At 46.3% G+C, this 21,196-nt stretch overlaps 1 protein-coding gene across 15 annotated transcripts in view; it reads right to left on the reverse strand.

The window, feature by feature from the left end:
• Window positions 1-21,196, reverse strand: part of FOXN3 (forkhead box N3) — a 218,784-nt gene that overhangs the window by 121,133 nt on the left and 76,455 nt on the right. For 8 of the 15 annotated variants that reach the window (XM_074824915.1, XM_074824914.1, XM_074824912.1 and 5 more), the window contains one exon: window positions 16,813-17,369. In XM_074824915.1, the coding sequence (XP_074681016.1) occupies window positions 16,813-17,355 (543 nt within the window). In that variant the 5' untranslated portion in view covers window positions 17,356-17,369. Of the gene's footprint in view, window positions 1-16,812; window positions 17,370-18,869; window positions 19,540-20,261; window positions 20,501-21,196 lie in introns of those variants that run through there. The other 7 variants (XM_074824908.1, XM_074824904.1, XM_074824903.1 and 4 more) reach the window with 6 other exon arrangements.

The raw sequence follows: 21,196 nt of genomic DNA on the forward strand, positions 1-21,196 counted from the left end.
CACCATTGACACACAGACAGCCCAGGGAGCAAGCAAGCCCCCACCAGGCCCAGCTGTGGAGAAAGAGCACCACCACCTTCGGCCCCAACCTCTTCCCATACCTCCTGGAGAGCCGGCCATAGGACCCTTCCCGGGAGAGGCAGAAACACATCTCCACTGCATTAAAGCCTTCCGGCGAGGCTCTGACCTCAAGACTGTAAGGGAATTAGATACCCAGGCAGAGATGGGGAGCAGGCTGCTAAGCTGCCTGCCTGGCCCCACCCACTACCACGTTGCAGGTCCCTAAAAAGCACCCTCTCCAGATCCTAGCTGTAACTTTGGTCTCCTCTGGCAGCTGCCCTGCTGCCCACCTGCGTGGAGAAGTGCACAAAGGCTCTTCCTGCACCAGCTATCAAGATGCCCCAGCCCACCAGCGCAGGAGACTGCCAGCCAGGGCTACGGTCACCACAAGCGCAACAGGAGACACCGTGGTGTGTGGGTTAAGCACAACGTGTCCTCTACAGCACCGGCCCCCACTGTGCCATAGCTGGGGAGTCTGCAACCCGCCCAGGGGATGAGCATCCTACCAGGACAGTCCGGGAGGGAGAAGCAGGTGAGAAACTGCTCTTTTCAGCAGAAGGGTATGGTGGCAGGGGGAGAAAGAAAGCTATGTGGCAGGGTCTCATCCAAGTCATCCTCAAGGTGAAGTTAAGTTAAAAGGAAGAACACAGGAACTTATCCTTGTGGCAGCAATTAATTCCGATGTGCTTACATTTCCTCCCATTTTTACTTTAAGTCTGCTGCAGAAGCACAGGCTTGTAAAAACAGTAAGATGAACTTGCTTAGCCTTCAAAGTTTTATTCACAATAAGATTCATTAAATCTGTAAGAAGACTCTTTTTATTATTTTTCTCCATGCAGCATCTCAAAAATAAATTTGACAATTTTAGGTTTTTTGTTCCCTTGTGTTTTTTAGGTACCTGTATTTTTACAAGCATGGCTGCATGGGTTGCAACTAGTAAAACACTAAAAGCAGCAGATGCAACAAAGCTTGGCATGAGGAACTTCTGCAGCATGAGCCACTCAATCAAGCATATTTTAGAGCAGATAATTAATACTGCATTTCAGCTTCCCTGAGTACCTCCACCAGTAAAACAGATTTGAAAGTGTGCAGATAGTTTATTAAGCATGGCAAAGTGATTACATTAGAGAAATAAGACATAGACTCACTGGTGTGCATGGATTTAAAGCAAAAAAATGAATATTTAAATCTACATTTTTTCCAAGGAAGCTAGAAAGTCCCTGATCAAAACCCACAGTTTGGCAAGAAGAGGATTCACAGGTTTATTCACGTTATTTCCCAGGCAGACTAGTTCTGCATTAGCAGAGCATTAATCAAACTCTAAATACTTAAGGATCCTGACTCAAAATATATTCTTCCTCTGTTTAAAGTCCACTTCATTTTTTGAGATGCGACTCCAAATCCCACAGTGATTTTGCTATTTCATACAAAAAGCAAAGGAAAAGCAGGTTTCCTCAAATTCACAGAAGAGAATCGAAAGGCACGTGACAGAGGCAGCAGCAGAGAGCCAGCCTGCAAACTCACTGAAACAAACCCAACAGAAATAGAAATGTCACTCTTCAGGGCGCTCTTTCAGCTAAACTGGTAGGAAACAGGATGTGAGCATCAGTCACTGTGTGCAGAGAAGAGGTTATTCAGAATAGCAAGTTCAGGCACAGACCAGGTCTTTTACCCAGTAAGGAAAGAGTAGGAGGAAGGGGGAGAAAAAAAATAAAGCTTTCAACCCACACACCACAGGTCTGCCTACTTGGGTTTTCCCCGGTCTCTTTTTAACTGAATTATCTCGCAAGCAGTGGCTTTCAAGTGCAGTGTTCACAGGCAGCCCCCATAAAATAGAGCTGCACAGGAAGCCTGTACATGCTTTGAGTGTACTGGGAGGACGAGGAAGGGAAATGACAGGCTCCTCAGGAAAATGAGACTGTGGACAACCTCAGTAGCGCCAGCAGCCCTGAGAAGAGGGACCAGGGCACTTGTCAAAAGACACACCATCAACAGAAAGGATGGATTACTGCTTGACTTGAACATGAAAACAAGAAGAAAAACGGAGTTCGGAGCAGGGGAGGGGAAAAAGAGAAGACAACACTGTTTGATGGAGTCTAGAAACATCTGGAAATGCAAAAAGCTGTATCAACTTCTACATTGGACCAACTCACCATCTTCACTCCTTGGCATTTACTAGCAAGCTATTACTCATTCTGATCATCGTCTACAAAAAGGCTGCTGATCAATACTGCACAAGGGTGATTAGTGCCCAGTGATTAAACATCTGTGTATGAATTTATCTGATTTAACATGCCTGAAGTTGAAGGAAACGGGGAGAAACAATTTCTGAGCAGACACCAGCACTGAAAATTGACAACTTGCCCAACATCAGATGTTGATGTTGTGAAGAGTTCAGAAGTAACAAGGAGGAGAAAATGTATGATATTCTCAGAAGGACGGAAAATTGTTTTCCTCCAAATTATTCATGATCAAATATGCCTTTGAACAGATCTACCATCTAAAGGAAAAGAAAATCTCATTTAAGGACGCCAAAGCAAGGCTATTTTGATGACACAGGTGTCATGCAAACAGGCCTGCTGTGACCTGAGTCACTGTTCCAGATCTCCTGTGATCTTTTTCTCTATCAGTTTCACACAGGAAGCCTTCATATTTGACACACCAAAAATAGCAGATGGTTTACAAATTAAAATCTTGCTTCAAAAAAGGTTGCAACTTTTTTCTCTTCCGAAATGCAAATGCACTTTCAAGCACAGTGCAACAATGATTTAAAGCACTTGCCCCTGCCACACGTTCCTCAGATGTTTACGAACAGTTCAATTTCTAGATGATGCAAGTAAGAAAAGAGAGAACTAAGAAGGGAAAAAACCACAAAAATAGCAATCGGAAATGAATACCTGAATGTGAAAAGCAACCAAAAATAACGTACAAACTCCCTTATGGAGAAAAATGCGTAGCTAGAAAATGAGATCCAAACTGCTAAAGGCCCTATCCAAAGACTGAGCAAAAAGGGACACCTTATAATTGACTCCATTCATCCTACTGGTGATGAAAAACTTTGACAGCAGCAATCTTATCTTTCAAAGCTGCATAATGTACGAAGTCCTGCTGAAAAACAGTAACAAGTCCTTGAGCATGCTGGTGGTGTGAAAATCCACCATCGCTTGCCTCACAAAAGAAAGCCAGATATACCAGTTCCAAAGCACCAGCCCATGGAAGAAGGCTGGCATCCTCCAAAGGGTCCTTCTTCTCTTCACAGTTGTACCCAGTGACCACAAATGCTGACATCTGCACTGTACAGAAGAGGATTTCTGTAACTGCTATGTTTCTCTTGCAGACGACTCTCCTGGGCAATACTAAACACACCACCACCAAAAGAGTTTGAAAGAAATTTGACAGATTACAGCTTTATTGTAACCTCCAGAATCTGAATTTAATATTGCTGATTCATAACATTTTTAGCATATTTGGTGTTCTAGGTGTTTCTATTAGAAAGTCATGAGATGGTGCAAAATTGGGGGGGGGGGGGGGGGGGGCGCACCACCAAATCAAAATGTTTCCAGCTGTCTTCACTTCTGTAAAAGAGCCAGCAAAAGATCTTAAAGGTTGTAAAATAAGGCGCACATCCCCTCCCCCATTATTTTAAATAACAATAGGATTTTTAAGCCAATTTATTAATTCCTAAGGCCCAAATCTCTATATAAATAGCCCCACACACCATCCTTATCATATCCATCTGTATTATTACACACACACACACACACCCGCCCCTAGACACTAACATTACTTGGTCTAACTTAAAAGCCATGCAACACAAACACAGAGAATTTACTTGGGCAATTACAGAATTCCCTCCATTTCCAAACAAAAGCATGTCTCTGTACACAGTGCAAGACCAAGACTACAGATGGCGTGGACTGAAAAGCCACTTAAACCAGTTCTGGAACCATTTTATGGTTTAGCCTGATGCCAACAACAGGAATAGACCGACAGTCAAAACAGGGAAAAAAACCCAAGAGTTTACTGATGAAGAAAATTCCTTCTCTTTTTAATGCATTTCTAAATTAAAGATTCAGAGTGCAAATCCAACAAGTTTGTGAACCCTGTTTTATAAATTATGAGGGAAATAAATCGAAGTTGATGTGGCACACAAGTGGATAATTCTACCACAATTAAGACACGGACTCTTGTCCCATCAGCTCAAGCCCAGGCAAACGCATTTTTGGCATCCTAGACAGTGGAGGGTGAGTGGGACTCAAGTGCTGGTGAAGGAGCAGATGGTAATTAGCAAAAGTGGTTAGATCATAAGCATGTTTACTTTGAAACTAAAATAATGCAAGTATTATAGCTGGGGGGGAGGACATTTTCCTATTTTTTTTCCTAGTAAGCAGAAAAACAGGATGAGAAAGCAAGATCTTTCCTACAATTTCAGTACTACAAATTAAAATCCAAGCTTTCTAAATGAAAATTTTATGTTTCTTCTCAAACAAGTATGACAGAAAAGCTTGTCTCTTAATGGAAAGGGTCGTAATTACATTTCTGCTTTTCCAAATTCAAAATTACTTAGCTCTAAAAGCCAACAGCAAATGACACATCAAAGTGGACTTGCTAAGCCAAGAACAGGGAACTTTATTCCTCTGAACAAAAGCAGTGTTGCCCAAAAGGCAGTGATGTCTTACAGGTGTTTCAACAAAACCTGAAAGAACAAAAAATTAATCAAAGTGGAAGTGTTTTACTAAATTTTAAGTGCTAGTTTGTTTTGGGAAAAACGAGAGAGACTGTTCAGGTTAGTTAGACTCTTAATTTAGTGACCTGTTTAAGACTAATTGGTAGCCAGGTGTGGTAACATACACGTCTATCCTAAAGAAATTTTGCAGAGATGTACCACAATGACAGCATCTTTTCCTAGTGCAGAGATGCAAGTAGACAGAAAGCTTTGTGTGACAACCCAAATCCATCCTACTTTTTACTCCCATTTTACCTTAAAAGTGTTTGGATGATCTAAAAACCAATATGACTATGTAACGCTTTTTATATATGAAATATATTTGTGTACACACGCACACACAGATAGCAAAATACAAAAATAAATTAATTTAAGCAGAAAAGGAGGTACAGCCTGAACAATAAAATCCCATTTGTCTCAATAGCTGGGAGCTAGCACCGTACTGTGTCTTCTGTGCAATTTGTCTCTATGACAGCTTCTTTCCTCTTTCTCTGCCATGCAGCCAAACATAGAAGGTATTAGAACTTGATATAAATTGTACAAAACAAATCTACCATCTTTTACAACAGCAAAGTTTGTATATTTAACCCTGAGCACTGAGGAGGAAAACATCTTTAGAGAAAGGGGGTAAGAGAGAGAAAATCCAAATAAATTAGTGCAACAAGGTAATCGTGTAACAATAAATGCGTGACGTTAATTGCCAAAACAGGAAAAAAACATTTTGGACAAGTTCATCCAACTGCTTCAAAACAAACCATACAATGCTAAAAGCACCAGCATCTGTCTGATTCCAAACCACCTCAGCCACATCCTGACTCTCCAACTTCCCATCCCTCTCAGCTAAAGACTGAAAACCTGCATTTCCCGTGCACACCATGCATTTCTTCCTACCTTAGCTATGTGGGCAAGCCAACAAACTACTTACACTATTCATCTACAGCTCCTTAGTCCTAAAGTACTTCAGGAAGGGTGGAATTATGTAAGAATCATATCATTATTTCCAGTTATATTTATAAATAAATATAATCTCTGAAGGGAATTCCTGCAGAACTAAACACCTTTTGACCTAAGAGCTCTGTACCATTTTCTCTCAAAGTCTACGTGTAATTGTAGCTCCATCTGAGCCAGCAGCATGCAGTTCTTAAAGCCGTCAAACATTCCTCTCCAAAAGCCTTCCAAGTGCTCCCAGGAGCATCTCTTGAAGTGCAGTGCTTCTGTGTTATTCGAGGGCTGGAAGAAAGCTGCATGCAGACTGCCAGTGCAAGGCAGTGGTACTGAGGAGAATCTTACAAATACAGTTTTTCCTGCATAGCAAGGAACTCCTAAAGATGAACCATGCAAGAACTATTTAGCTCTCCCCAGTGATTTAAAGAAAACAGATCTAACCGCAAAACTGCTACGTTTATAATGTTCTGTTTCGATTACCCTTAACAGTGATGTTTGCACCCTTCCCCCTAATCTTAAAACAGAGCCTTTCACAAACTTTTTCCCCATTTTTACTGGAACACACATAACCTAAGGAGAGGTGTGTTCCCACTCTCCACCCTAAAGGGTGAGGAAAAGAGATAAAAACATGTAAATGAAAGTTTGAGATAAGGTATGAGTACCTAACCCTAGTCTTGCATTAACCCCTGCAGCCTCTGTAAGTTGCTCTGTAGGCAATTTTTTTCAACTGTAAACTCAGAAAAACATTTACAATAGTTGCCTCATCTCAATGAGTACCCTCCCACAGTAGGCAGCCATGGGATCTCATAAATGTAGCTCTGGAGCAGAGCCTAATTCTCTGCTCATAGCTTGAATGAGTGTGAATTCAGCATTCAACTAAATTCTCTTATGCAAAATCCCATCAATAAGTTTCTGCTCCATGCACTGCCACAGACACTTTTCCATGCCATTGAGACTTCCCCATACAGAAGCCCGTTCATTCCTCTGCTTACCAACAGTCGTCTTTCACCAAGTTACACCGGCGTTTCAAAAACCTGATAGTACTCAGGTAGTGGTAAATTGCTACCGTTCACAGCTGCAACAAAATATAGCAATTCAGCACGCCGTAGATAGTGTTTTGGTATCTTAAGTCACTGGCTAAGGGCAGCAATTTGGTTTCTTTTCTACTGTAGCAAGGAAAAACCCACTCACATTCACGATCCTTGGAATGAGTCCTCACGCAAATTCCTACATCAGCGCCCAGGACAAAGTTTCTGTAACACCCAGAACAGAATTTAAAGAACATAACTAATGAATTAAAACGTACTGTCTCCAAAATTACTATTATGGGTAACTGAGTAAGATCCAGAGTCATCACTTATGGCCACATCTCCTACTTTCCACAGCCCTCAGTCACAATTCTGCTGTTTTTTACCCAAGAGTAAATCAAAAGCAGTCCCTCTGAAGTCAGGAGTCCAAACTGGTGGGAGATCAAGTAACATTTCAGGCTAAGAAGGGCCAATAGTGACCTCCCAAAAATTCAGGAGGAAAAAAGTTTATGTCAGAGTAGGAAGGTCACTCAACTTCTTCCTCCTCACTGCTGCTTATCTTACAATGAGTCTGACACCACTTACAGCTACAAGAAATTTACAACCTTTTAGAAGCCAGTTTAGAGTTGCCAGCAAGTAGATAAGTCCTGTCAGCATCCAGACTGTTATAAATGTGCTTATTGTCCAGAAAAGATAACCACAGTCTTATTGCCATTGCAATAATCTGCACTAAATGACCAGACACGGCAGCGATGATGAGCATCGTGTGGGAGCAGTATCTCAACTATCAGGCATCTCAGCAGCTCCAGCCACTTGACCAGTAAGATCTGAAGGCAGGCTAAGAGGAATCACAGACACCATGGCATGGCAGGAATGAAGCATTCTGCACTCCCTTGTGTAATTAAAAGTGAGAATTGCTATGAACTTCAGTCCTGGAACATTAATTTTGCCTAAAGAGAAAACATCTTAGGAAGCTCACTAAAAGCAGCACTGCTGAAGAAGGTGCTCCTTTCCCCCATATATGAGGCCAGTTAGTCCCAGGCCAGCCAGACTCTGCTGAACGGCAAGTGTCCCAGCATCCATCCACAGGGCCACTGTCCAACAGCAACATTTCTGCTCCTTCAAAAGAGCCACCTTTGTCTCCACAATTAAAGAAAATGTACAGTACTACCATTGTGCCTAAATTCTTCCAAACCAGAGAAAACACACACAGGAATTAAGTCAGAAGAACTAAGTAAGATACAAGAGTGATCTGATAAACGTTCAAGCAGATGTAGAAGATCCACTTTACCTTTAAAGACATCAGAGCACAACCATCAAGGACAGAGACTCATATGCGCACCTGAAAGGACTGCCTGCATTTCTCTGCTGCTTGTCAATTAAGCACTGCCAGACAATCAATTTTGGCACCTCCTCTCTCTCTCAGCCTACCTGTAACAATTTCCTGGCTCTGAAGCTGAGGGGGTACCCTGCTTTTGGCCAGCTCTGAGACACGGGAGCAGGTAGGGAACAGTTGGGAGAGGGACTGAAACTAAGTGGGAATTAGACTGAATGACAGATGTTAGGAAGCAAAATTAAACAGTTTTTTTCCTTGACACCAGAACTTAAATACTGAATCATAAGAAAACAGTTGCTACTACTGAAGAAAGCAAAATCTCATTGTTCTTAAACAATGAGGCACCGAACAGGCTGCCCAGAGAAGTTGTGGCTGTCCCCTCCCTGGCAGTGTTCCAGGCCAGGTTGGACGGGGCTTTGAGCACCCTGGTCTAGTGGAAGGTGTCCCTGCCCATGGCAGGGGGGTTGGAACTACATGATCTTTAAGATCCCTTCCAACCCAAACCATTCTACGATTCTAAACTACTTAATATCAGACTGACTTAAACCAGAAGTACCAGAAAACTAGCAAGATTCACAGGCATCTCATTAAAGCAAACTTTCTTCAATATCTTCCTTTACCTAGAAGACATGAGACTTGACTTATACTGGTTCAAAATACCAGATCGTGAATCAAAAGTGACTACTTAAGAGACAGAAATCTTTATTAGCTTAAAAAATACATATAAGCATGCAGCACAGTCTTTTCCTAGATGCTTACTGAGCAAAGCTTAAGCAGAGGCAGCCACATTGGTGGGGGTGGGGTGGGGGGGGTGTTTAAGCAAATCTGTGTTCACAAGATTAACTGCATCATAACATATTGCTTTGTTATAGCTAGATACTGTGCTTGCACCACAACCTCATCTAGCAATGGTCTGCCTGGTCTTGAAATGACAGAAGTCAATTACTTCTATATGCTAAACCACCACTGACCAACATACAAATACCAAGAAACTAAATTAAAGAGAGAGTCATACGGGGTCGCTTTTCCATAAGGATTCTGGCTTGTGTTACCCTGGACCATTCGTTTTAAGCAGATTAATGATGAAGATACACCAATTAGCTGAAAATAATACAGAAGGAGCAGGTATGAGCAGCTTGGAGACTGCTTTTCAGACCCCACCGGGCCAGTCATTCAAATGACTTACCAGAAATGTGGAGCTGCCGCAGGAAGGAGCCAAGGTTTCAGCTGCCTGGGTCAGCAAATGGGACACAGCAACTGCCTGAAAGCAGAGCAAGGAAAGGCAGCTTCTCTGGCAACTCAAAGGCTACTTCAGGCTTCCTGAAGAGTATTTTCAACTACTCAATTATTTTCAACTGCTCAGTCATGATCAAGTCTTTTAAATGCTATTTCATGAGGTCTTCACCCAGGAAAAGAAGCCACACAGCACAATTTACTGTGCCCTTTCAGCCAACATAAAACACGCCACTTCCCTTTTAGGGAAGGAAGGAGGAAGTCTAAGGGACACATATTTTGTAATTAAAGTGGATTCTTAGATGTTTTGTTGAAGAACTTAAGTGCAAGACAGAAGAGCGCATGCTTGGCCAGACCAGCAAGCCCAGTTCATCTCTGATGTTCAGCTACAACTGGAGGTAGCACAGCTGCCATCGTGGGCCTGCTCAGGGGCACGTTTTGCCTACCACCACAGGGGTTTCACAGTGATCCCCCACGGGCCAGTGTTGGTTAACAGACACGTAAAGTGCTCCTGTGTATGTACGTACTCCAATCCCATCATCAGCAAGGCCTCCTGCACTCAAACCAGAGCCCGGCCCCAGGATCCATGCTTCATTTGCTGGCAGTGACAACGGCAGTTCATTAGGTCTCCGAGAATTAGGAAGAAACCTAGGTGGTCACGGGGACGTAAAGACAACTGCACAGAAAAGCCTGAGAATTGATTTTATGGACATCCTTCCCTCTTCCATAATAGCTTTTCAGAGGATCCACAGCACAGCTCCACTCAGAACCACCTCTACTGCCAATATTAAGACTTTCGGGAGACAGAAAGAAACAAACCTCACGAAGATGAGAACACATATGTGTGTGCACACACACACCCTCACACAGTTTTCTTAGGACCAGTTCACCCATGTCATACTGGCTCAATCCAGCACCAAACACGTATCTGACTGTACAAGCAGCCTCAGTGATTTCAGTGCAGCCTGTGCTTTCAAAGGTAAAAGCATCCCCCCCTTCCCCTTCCCCTTTCCCTCCCTGTCTTCTGCTGCCGCCGCCAGGTCAAGTCTGTGCTGGCTGAAAGCCACAGGCATGGTTTCATGCCAGATTAAACAGAGCTGAGCCCACGGCCTGTGCTGACACTGGTGCTCCTCTGACCACACTGACCATGAGCTAAGCAGGGAGTTGAAAATTAATCCAACTAAATTCGTCCACTGAAAAATAACCCAAACGAAAATAAACACAAATAGTTTTCAGGCCGCTCATTGCGTGATGACACACATGCCGGTATGAGCTCAAGCGGGATTGGGCAGTACAGCCCCGCATCAGTTCAATCCCCCAGCAAAGGGAACAGGCAGCCAGGGTGGGCAGGGACCACGTCTGATGGTGGCAGCCCAGACTTTGATCACTTTAAATCAGCTTTAAAACACCTCAAAGAGCCACTAACACAGACCACTTGAACAACAAACAGCACAGTCCTGATCCTAGGGGAAAACCAAAAGAAACACTGCCAGCAGAAGAAAGCCCCCCATTGTATTTAAACTTCTTTTCTCATTCCACCTTAGTGTTTACTTTGTGGTAGGGACAACATCCATTACCCCACTAAGCAGTTGTGCACCGACTCTCCCTACAGCTGCCAGCCTCCTCTCTTTTGTCAGGAATGGCTTGCCTCCTTAGCAATCCCAACCAGAGGTGTTCCCCAGCCTCCCCACCATCTCTACTCCCTCCATTGTGTCAGCACAACTGTTTGTTGGACTGCACTCTGACCTGAATTGGGGAATTAAGCTGAAAAGCAATTCAAGAATTAAAAAGAAAGAGGGTAAGACAAAAATCCAGCCAGATCAGATCTCTGATGAGATCCACGGTTTGTCACAGAAACACAAAAGTTCCCATGCCAGGAAGGTGTGCAAACCGCCAGGAGCAAGGGAGGTGTGACCATGGCTGAAAAACGGACTCATCAACCCCACCACAGCCCCAGCCCAACAGGTAAAGAGCAACTCGCTCTTGCTTTTCTGTCTGGGCTCCTTCAGCGCTGCTTAACACTTCATACCATCTTTGCTACGAGTTAGGAGCACAGACATGGCCAGTTACTCCAGTTTAGTTAACCTAGGTAGCCAATCCCCTCTGGCAGGTCAACAGTCTGTCAATGTGCAGCTAATACCCCAGTTACCCAGCAGGGCACCTGCCCATAGGCCATCTTAACCAAGAGCAAGATAATGTAATACCTTAGATACAGGGTTCAGAGACCTCCCTGGATATTGCCAGCTCTTCATCATTACTTGAAAAAGAACTGATTATGCTTTGTACAGCTCTAAACCAGTTAATACAGGCAGACTCTACTGCAAAGAGTAAGCTCTCATGTAACATCAACCAGCTGGAAGCCAGTGAAATATAAGTGTGCTATTTCCACGCACAGCTTTAGGAAATCTATTATCTAAATATTCTGTATAATTTCTTGGGTTTGCACTTCAAATACAAAACTGAAAGGGTTCAAGAAAAGCTCTCCATAAATCATCTAATATCTGGAAACCCATATTACAGTATGGTTCTAGAGACTTTTATGATTGCTCTGGAATGAGATGACCCTCATTTCTCTTTGAGGAGAAAATTTCTGACACTAGTTAGCTTTTTAGTATGACAGACTGGGGTATATGAAAATGGATTTCAAGTTAAACTACATGAATTCCAGCTTAAAACCACAACATCTCCTTTTAACAATTTGGGAAATTAACAGTTGGACCAGCTTATTTAGGACATTATTAATGGAGTCAACATCACCCAAAGTCTTTAACAGGAATCTGAGGGGTTGTTTTATTGTTGGTTTGGGGGTTTTTTGTTGTGTGTTTTTGTTTTTTTTTTTTTACACTTTAGCTCCACCAGATGTTATGAATGCAGTGAAATTCTGATGCTTGTGTTATTTGGGTCAGTCTAGGCAATAACAATATCAAAAACAGAGGAGATCATTTCTATCCCCAGAGCATCACCGAGCTTTCACAGATCTTCTCAAATAATAACTTTAAAAGAGGGAGGACAGAGTCCCTGGTCTCTCACCTTTGTGTATATGCAGGTTGGATTAGGAGATTCTAACTAAGAACAAGCAGGCTCCTTTTCCTCTCACGCCAGCTAGCACTTATATTTCTGCAGGGTTTTACCTGTCAAAAGCCCAGACATTATCACATCAGAGGAAAGACGCTGGCAGGAGGGACTCCTGAAAAATCTTCTGTGCCCAAAGAGTCCCCCACGGCTCTCGTCAGGTGCCCTGGCAGAGCACTCATGAGAGGCAGTGCATTAGATGAGGACAAGTTGGACGTCAGCTCTTACAGAGCCCAAGGACCACTCAGGAGTCCTCAGATCTCAGAGCCTGCTCCAGACGGAGGAGGAGCCTGGCTGGATCTCCATGACCCAGTTATGGACCATGTACTTCTAAGAATAACTTCCACATCAAGTGAGGAGAATTTTCTCCCGTCTCCATAAACATATCCTTTACCCTCATTACATTTTTATTAAGACGTCCCCTCAGCACGAGTGTCAAACAAACCTTTAAGAGACTTGAATTTCTTCAACATGCACACAGTCAGGAGCATGTGTGCATTTCCCTATCTCAGACAACACAGAGCAGACACAAAGAGGAACCCTCTTGACAGAATGGATGCCCAAAGAAACACAGACCTGGGAAAAAACAGCAGAATAGCAGAAAGGAGCATGGAATGAGAGCCTCAGCTTCTATAACCATGGGCTGCTCACTGAGACAAAAAGAAAATGCAGAGAAGCCAGCGAGGTCAAATATCCTTTCCCCTCATCCACTCATTTGATAATAATGATCGAGAAAGTTTGCATTCATAAAAGGCACAGACATATCACATGCCCTGAAAATACAATCCTACTAGCCTTTGTTCAAAGCAGGAATCCCTACACAAATAAAACAAATATTCAAGAGGGAAAAAAATAGGGCTTGTAACAAAATTTTTCAACAGATCCTTAGCTAGAGCAGCACTAGTGGGCGCAGCTATAATTACAGCAAACCTACATAATGCGTCTGAACTAGCTTAGCCCTTTCCCTGCAAGCAGAGAAGCTGCCACATCAGTAACTCCGTTGCTAGGGCAACTGCTTACTTTCCATATCAACTGCAAACTCGTTGCTATGGAGACACATATACAAGAAAAATTCCTCTCTATAGCCAAGGACCAGATGGTAGGGAAGTCAGGGAAGTCATGGGCTAGCTGTACTAAATGGGACACACACTAGAGGACATTTAGATCTGTATGTTCACAATAGGATTAATCTGAATGACTGAATTCACAGGTCCAGCAGTATAAACAAAGCCAGGGAACTCCTCATCTACTCCCCATCATGTGATCCTTCATACTCTCGCCAACTATTATTAAACTGCTGAGCTCAATGCAAAGAGGTTTGTACAATCAAGGGCTCAGCATTTTCCCTTCTTCAGCCCGGCTCTCTGACTCGATCCAGGAGATCAGCCTCATCGCAAAGTTACATGAATAGTCACTCTGTAGCCTTGCCAGGTAAGCTTGATGGCATTGCAGCTGAAAAGGAATAGCAGCAGTGCATAAACAAATTCGAGGAGAAAAACGTCTTTTCCTGGCATTCCACACCAGACCTCAAAGCACCAGGACAGGGCAAGTCAAAAACTAAGTGATGCAGCCTGTAAGTCTTCCCCCCCCCCCCCCCCCCTTCCCTCGCTACAACAATCTCGCACCAGGAAATGCAAGCATTCACATGCAGGCAGAAAAAGCTGCATACTATTAAATACATACTTAGCCCCATGAATATAAATTAGTGGAACCCAAGATTGAGAAAACTACTATGCAAAGGGAATTCAAAAAAGAATTAAGTGTTCAGCAGAACTTTTTTTAGAAAAACGATTACTGAAAGGCTACACAAACAAACACTGGAAAGCACAACTATGAGAGGAAAAGCTTCTAGCTTTTCACAATGTGTCAACGCACATCAACTGGCAAATGCCTGCAATTCCCAGCACTGATTAACTCCTTCCCTCCACACTGTACATGTTTCAGAGCTTATCTTGTTAGCATTTTATAACATGCCATTTGCTAAGTGCTTTTTTTTCCACATAAAAACAGTAAGACAGGCAGACTCCAAACCTGCAGTGTGCTGAATCTGGCTGCAAAGGGGAAGAACTACCATGAAATGATTCCTTAAAGAGGAGAGTCCCCACTTCCCCAGCCCAAAACCAGAGAACCCCTTAGATGGACACCTTCCTTCTGAACAGCAGAGATGCTTGCTGCAAGGTACCTGAATCAAGCCCAAGTGTGCGTGCGCACGCACACGGAGGTATTTTCAAAGCCAGCAGTTGACGTTTACTGCTTTCCAAGTCCACAATTAGCTGTCAAGCACCTGATTCAGCAACTCTGACCAAGTGCCAATTCTGCGCTCAGGACTCTGTCTGCCACGTCCTGTCCCTTGGCCAGGACGGGAGAAAAACCCAGCAGGGGTTTTAGAGGACCTGCTTTGATGCATTTTACGTTTGAGATTCTAATCTCATGCACCTTGATGCTGGCTACCTGCAGTTATTAGCATCTCCAGGAGATGGAAGAAATTCTTTCTCATAACCTGGGATTTTCCAGGAATGAATAAAACCCCACCTCGTTATTCATACAAGCAAGGCCTCCCACCACACCTTGTTGTCTAGCTATGTAACCATGGCTCTAATCACAAATTCGAGACGTAGGTGACTAGTCATGCGTTGTGCTCTGCCACTTCCCTGTGGAGAAGCAGCACGTCGTGGCATTGTTCATACGAGCTCAGCAGACTGTCAGATATTTAACAGACTGACATGAAGACAAGTTCCTCATAGGAAGGAAGCTGTAATCTAAATAGCCAACTTGTAAACAGAGCAAGAGGTATAGAACAAAACACAAATGGCAATGTTAAACACATGCCTTGCCAGTTACAATATTTTGGGGTTTTTTATGTGTATTGTGTGAAGGTTTCTTATGGTCTGGGACAGGATCATAAAAGTCTGGTGTGGCACTTGTTATTACAGTCTCACTTCCAAACAAGAATTTAAGACTCTGGTTTACACAAAACAAGATCCAGTTCAGGAACAGGTTTTTTAATCTCACACACAATCTTTCACAGCAACTAATTTATAAAAATACCAACATACAGTGTGTGATCAGCAATATGTGGACAGCAGATTCTAGGGAACATTTTAAAAAAGAAAGAAAAAAAAAGTGTCAATCATTTTAAAAAGGAAAGCTCCAGAGAAAAGGAAGTTAATTAACCTAAAATGAAAAATTGCTAGTTTAGGATCATGTATGAGTCTTCCTCTAGAGTTACTCGAGCTCCTATTCCACAGCATTTAAAGTTAAATTGCACACAAAATAGAGAGAACAGCACCACCAACAGAAGTCTAGTTTCAGGGTAACCAGTTACAAGACAATCACGGCATTTACCTCACTGAAATACAAAAGTTGAGTGCATCTATTGTTTCTGCTAGGAGAAAGTGTCTGCTTTCTGATCTTCAGCCAATTTTAGAGACAGACGGTCAGTGATGTGATTTTACCCGCTATTTATTTCACTAACCTGTGAGAAGGCTTGTGAAATTAATCTGCAAGCTGATATTTTTATCAGTATACTCATACTTTGCCAAAGATTCATCCAGACCACCGTTTCTTGAGACGGTCCCCTTCAGAAACTGATACCTGCTCCCAGGCAGACTGACGCAGTAGAAGGCTATGCAAAGAACTGCCTCCACCACTCGGCTCGCTTCCCTATTCCCTCGCACACAGCCTCTTCCTGCAGACGCCGCTGAGGATTCAGCAATGAAACCAGGCGACAATAACAGAGATCTGAAAGCAAAAATGTGCTCCCCAGGCTTCCACCACCGCACCAGTTGCAGAAGCTACATGAGCCCTGGGAGAGAACGATTGAAATTTCGGTGAACAGTAACTTCCACCTTTGATGTCAAACCTATCTCCTCTCTTCGAACAGTTTCTCTAAAACCTGCTTGAAATGGAACAAAGCTTCATCACCAAAATTCAGAACTACTTCTGTCTGTTTAAGAGAAAGAAAAGTTTTTTCAGATTACAACACAGACCAGGGGAAAAGCGATGGACTCTTACATAAGGCATACCCTTTCACTATACATTTGTATAAGCCAAGAACAGCAAGGAGCCTATTTATAACATGATTACATTCATCTAGTATAGCTGGAAACCATTACCACAGCATGATAACTAAAAACAATATTTAACCACTATGCATGAAGACACCAGCTGGGGGGAAAAGAAAAAACACACACATACACAGATACCCTGAGTACTTTTTTACAGATGTCTAGACAATGAATTTAATAAAATCAGAATGAGCCACGCTAAAGAAATGTTGGCTCTCTGAATTTAATGAATTACGTTACCAGGGACAGCATTGCATATTCTGCATTTCACTGTTACTGACACTTTCCGGGATTAGCAGGTGAGTATTTTCAGAGCCAGATAGGTTTCCATAGTTCCAAACTTACCTGACTTCTGTCTTTGTCCACTTTCTTAAAACACTTATTCAAGGATAGATTATGTCTCACAGAATTTTTCCATCCAGTGGGTGCATTTGCAAAATACGGGAAGTGTTCCAAGATCCAGTTGTATATATCCTTTACAGGCAGTCTTTTGGTTGGCGAGTCCTCAATGGCCATAAATATGAGGCAGCTAAAGGAATAAGGAGGTTTGCAGTTGGGGTTCTGCTTGGCATCATAGGGCATGTCAGAGTGGGCAGGAGACGGCGGCGTGTCATCACCAATGTCCTGAACAGGGCTAACGCTCCTTAACACCGAGTCCCCAAAGCTTTTCAGCAAGTTCTTGCTCTCGTGTAACCAGTTCAAATTAGTTAGTTCTTCATCTTCCATGGCCCCTTTATCTAATCTGATGGCAGGCAAAGAGAAATCTAGGTCCTCATCATCATGAAGTGCCTTTGATAAATCACTATCTTGGTAACGTTGGCTCAATCCGCTGGGAACGCTAACTCCTGAGCCCTCTGGCTTCTTACTGGGAGGCATGACTGGACCCATTTAGACAGCAACTGCTGGGAGAGCAAATCCAAAGGAAGGGGAGAAAGAAACAGAGAGAAAAGTTAGCTCATAAAAAGATACCGCATAGCATTTTGACAGCTTTTCCCTAACTGGTCACTCGGCCTTTTGCCATCTGCATTAAAAATGACAGACTCACATAAACACTCATCCACAACTGTTGAATAAAATAATCTAAAGTCAGGACAAGGGAAGAAATTTCAGTCGATGGAATAAGATGATAATCTCAATACACCTCAATTTTGCTTGTACATGAAGCCCCATACAGGAAATCCTAAAGACATGTCCCTTTAACGATGAATATGTGTATCAAATCATTGAATACTTCCATTGCATCACTTTAATAAGCATGTGAACTAAAAAAAAAATTACAAAATAAAAAAATAAAGGGGCTTAAGGCCAGTTGCTTCAGATTAAGTTCAGCTGTTTCACTTTTGAGGACAATACAACAGCACCGTGATTAAAGTCACTCTGGTTAAAGGCTAAGGCAGACAAGGATCCAATCTGACTACAGTGGCAGTTGCAACAAAACTCAGAAATGACAGCAGAACTTCAAAACCAGCAAGGGAGGGAGAAGGGAGGAGGGAAAGCAATGCACGGTAGTTTTGGGACCAGGGCCAAGACACAGGGAAACAAGCACCAGAGGAATAGAGCACTTTAAGAATGTATGTAAACAGAGAAGATTTTAACATAAGCTGAACCGTATTTCAAACATGGTAGAAAACAGAGTCAGAAAGACTGCTGTGATGCTCAACAGTGGCCTGGGAGAGGGGGGATGAGCTGCCGAGGGTACTGCACCAGCAGGCCCTGGAGGGACAGCTGCGAGCAGTAATATTTGGGAGGACCTGAGACTTTCAGAAGCTAGGTGAAGTTGGGCACCGGCCCAACTCAAGAGAAGCAGACAGGAGCCCAACAATTCTACTTCAGAAGCAGGAGACAGGCTCCCTTCGCTTCTCCACACAGTAAAACTGCCAGCCAGGATTTAGGTCTGGAGATGTGAACAGAAGTGAAATAAAAATTGGAAAGAGTTAATAATGGATTTAAAAATGATGAAACTTCTTGCACAAACATTGAACAGGAGCAAAATGATTCACTGTATCTAAAACATATCTTCAGCAGTTCCCTGAAGTCATGCAGTCACACAGTTGACACTGTAAATGAAGGGCAAAAAAACTACAGGTAACAACAAAACGTATCGCCGATCTACAGGGAAAAAAGAGCAAGATAGTCATATTTTGGGAAAGAGAAATAATGGACTTTATTTTAGCTGTTACAAAAGGGCAAAAATGAAAGAGGAGAGTTCCTCAGTCTTCCTATAAACACTTTATACCAAAGCAGCCATTGCTAAAAAAGGAACATACAGAACTTTTATGCACAGAAGCCCGTTAACACACACCATCACCCAACAGGCTCAGCGAACATGTGTGGTTTTACACAAGAATCTGGAAGAGGAAAAAATACCGAGGCAGATATAAACACCGGGAGGCCAAACTTACGTAGGTCCCACTTCCTAGCTTTCAAAACAGCGTCCAGCACAGCCTGAAGGTAAATATGAGTATCACCAGCGTCCAGGGGCACCGGCATCGCCTACCTACACCACACACTCAACTTTGACTCCAAATGGAAGTTATGTCCCATGAGCTTCTAAACAGGAAAATTATCTGATGGCTGACAGTAAAGTAATTTAATTGCACTGTTGCTATGACAACATGCTGCTCTCTTTCTGTTTAATTTGCTTATTTGCCAGTATCCTCCCAGAGGGCCATATCATACTATCCCTTTTTCTTTCTTTCTTTCTTTCTTTCTTTTTCCCCCTCTCCAGGAAGCGGTCCTCACGGATGCCGCGGGTAACGGGGCGGCCGCGGCCCCCGCGGAGCCCCCTCGGGCCGGCCACCGCCGCCTGCGGGGAGGCCCGGCGGAGCGCGGGTCCCAGCGGGGCCGCCGCGGGCGGGCGGGAGGGGTGCCCGGAGCTGCCCCCCCGGCGGCGGGGCCCGGCTGTGGCTGCGCCCGGGGGGTGAGGCGGTGTTAACGAGGCCCGTGGCGGCTGCCGCGGCGCCCCGTCGCCAGACAAAGGAGCGCCGGTCACATGAGAGCCCGCAGTTGGGCGAACATTTTTAATCCGCTGCCAATTGCGGGTGCCCCACCAGATATCCGCACAGCCAGCCGCCCGCCCGACGGGGCCCCCGCGCCCGCCCGCCTCACCCGCCGCCCGGCGGGAGCGGCGGCCCCGGCGGGGGGAGGGGGCACACCGGGCGGCCCCCCCGCGCAGCGCTCCCACCGTACTTGTCGCGCCGGGGGGGGGGGGGGGGGGGGGGGGGGGGAGAAGGCGGGGGACGGGCGCCCATTGGCCGCCGCCGCAGCCAATCAATGCCGTTGCTAGGAGACTGGGACTGCTCCGGCTGGGCGGGCGCGGGCGGGCGGCCGGCGGCGCGCATACCTCCAATGCCGGCCAGATGTCACCGGCCCTCGCCGGCCCCGCCGCGCCGGGAGGGCAACTTCGCCCCGCGCCCGCCCCGCCGCCGGCCGGCCGCCCGCCCTGCGCACCGCGCGGCGCTTCCTTCCGCCTCTTTCTGATACACCCGCGCGGCTGTGTGCGCGCGGCTGTGTGCGCGTATTCAAAAGTCCTTGCCCAAGCGGCTCCCGGAAGCCCCCGGCGGGACCACCTCGGGCCGGAGGCGGCCCCGCGGCTCGGCCCCGCGGCGCGGCCGGCCGGGTTCGGCGGCGCGCACGCCGCGGCCGCGCACCAACTCCTGGCCAAGTTGTGGCGCGGAACGGCCGCGGGGCCGGGCCGGGCCGAGCCGGGCCGGGCCGGGCGGGACCGCGCCGCCCCCCAGGCGGGCCCGCCGGCGCCTTGCGCAATCCCCGCCAACAACAACAGCAACAACAACTTACCTGGCGGGGGGGGGGGGCGGTGGTTTCACCGCGGTCCCTCCATGGCTGTGGCGCAAACTTTCATCTGACGGAGCCGGGCATCGCGCGCCCCCCGCCTCAGCCCGAGCGCCGAGGGTGCCGCGGGGGTCCCGGCGCTGGGGGCCCCGCCGCCAGCATGGGGCCCGGCCGCCGCCCGCCCCCCGCCCGCCCCGCGCTCCCGACGGGCAGCGGTCCGCCTCGGTGCGAGCCGAAGAGCGAGAAATTGTTTCCACTGCAAACAAAAAAGGCGACACATGACCAGGGAGGGAGGGGAGAGAGGGAAAACGTGGGCTGGGCCAGCCGAGACAGGAGAAGCCGCGGAAGGGAGGGCCGCCGGCGGTGGGGGAGGGCGGCGGCGCGGGCGGCGCTCCTCACGGCAGGCCGCGGGGACCCCGGCCCGCCGCCACCCCCGCGGGGCGCCCGCCGCCGCCAGCTGCTCGGACGGGTCCTCCCGCGGGGGCGCCCGCCCCGCCCCGGCCCGGCCCGGCAGCCCCCGCCCGGCGGCGCGGCGCGGGGTCGCCTCCGAGGCGGGCGCCGCGGGCCTAGCGGCGCCGGGGTCGCGCCGGGCCGGCGGCGTGTGCCGGGGGCGGGCGGGTTCCCCGGGTGGGGAGGGCGGCGGGAAGCGCCCGGGGAGAAGTCCCCGCGGCGGAGAGAAGCGACAGCGCGGCCGGTCCCCGCCGGTGGCAGCGGCGCTCCCACTTGTACGAGTCTCTCCCCCCTGCCCGCGGCGTGACGGGCGGCCCGGCCCGACCGAGCCCGGCTGAACCGCAGTTGGCTGCGCGGTGGCCGCTGAAGGCACCGCCAAGCACCAGAAGTCCCAAGATGAACACACCGGAGCCTTGCTTCTGCCTCCGCCCTCAGCAGGGGCAGGGGAGACATCTTTCAACACCGAACCACAGGCTCGGTCCCGCAC

Source organism: Strix aluco, chromosome 4 (assembly GCF_031877795.1).
Source record: "Strix aluco isolate bStrAlu1 chromosome 4, bStrAlu1.hap1, whole genome shotgun sequence".
Classification (NCBI taxonomy): Eukaryota; Metazoa; Chordata; class Aves; order Strigiformes; family Strigidae; genus Strix; species Strix aluco.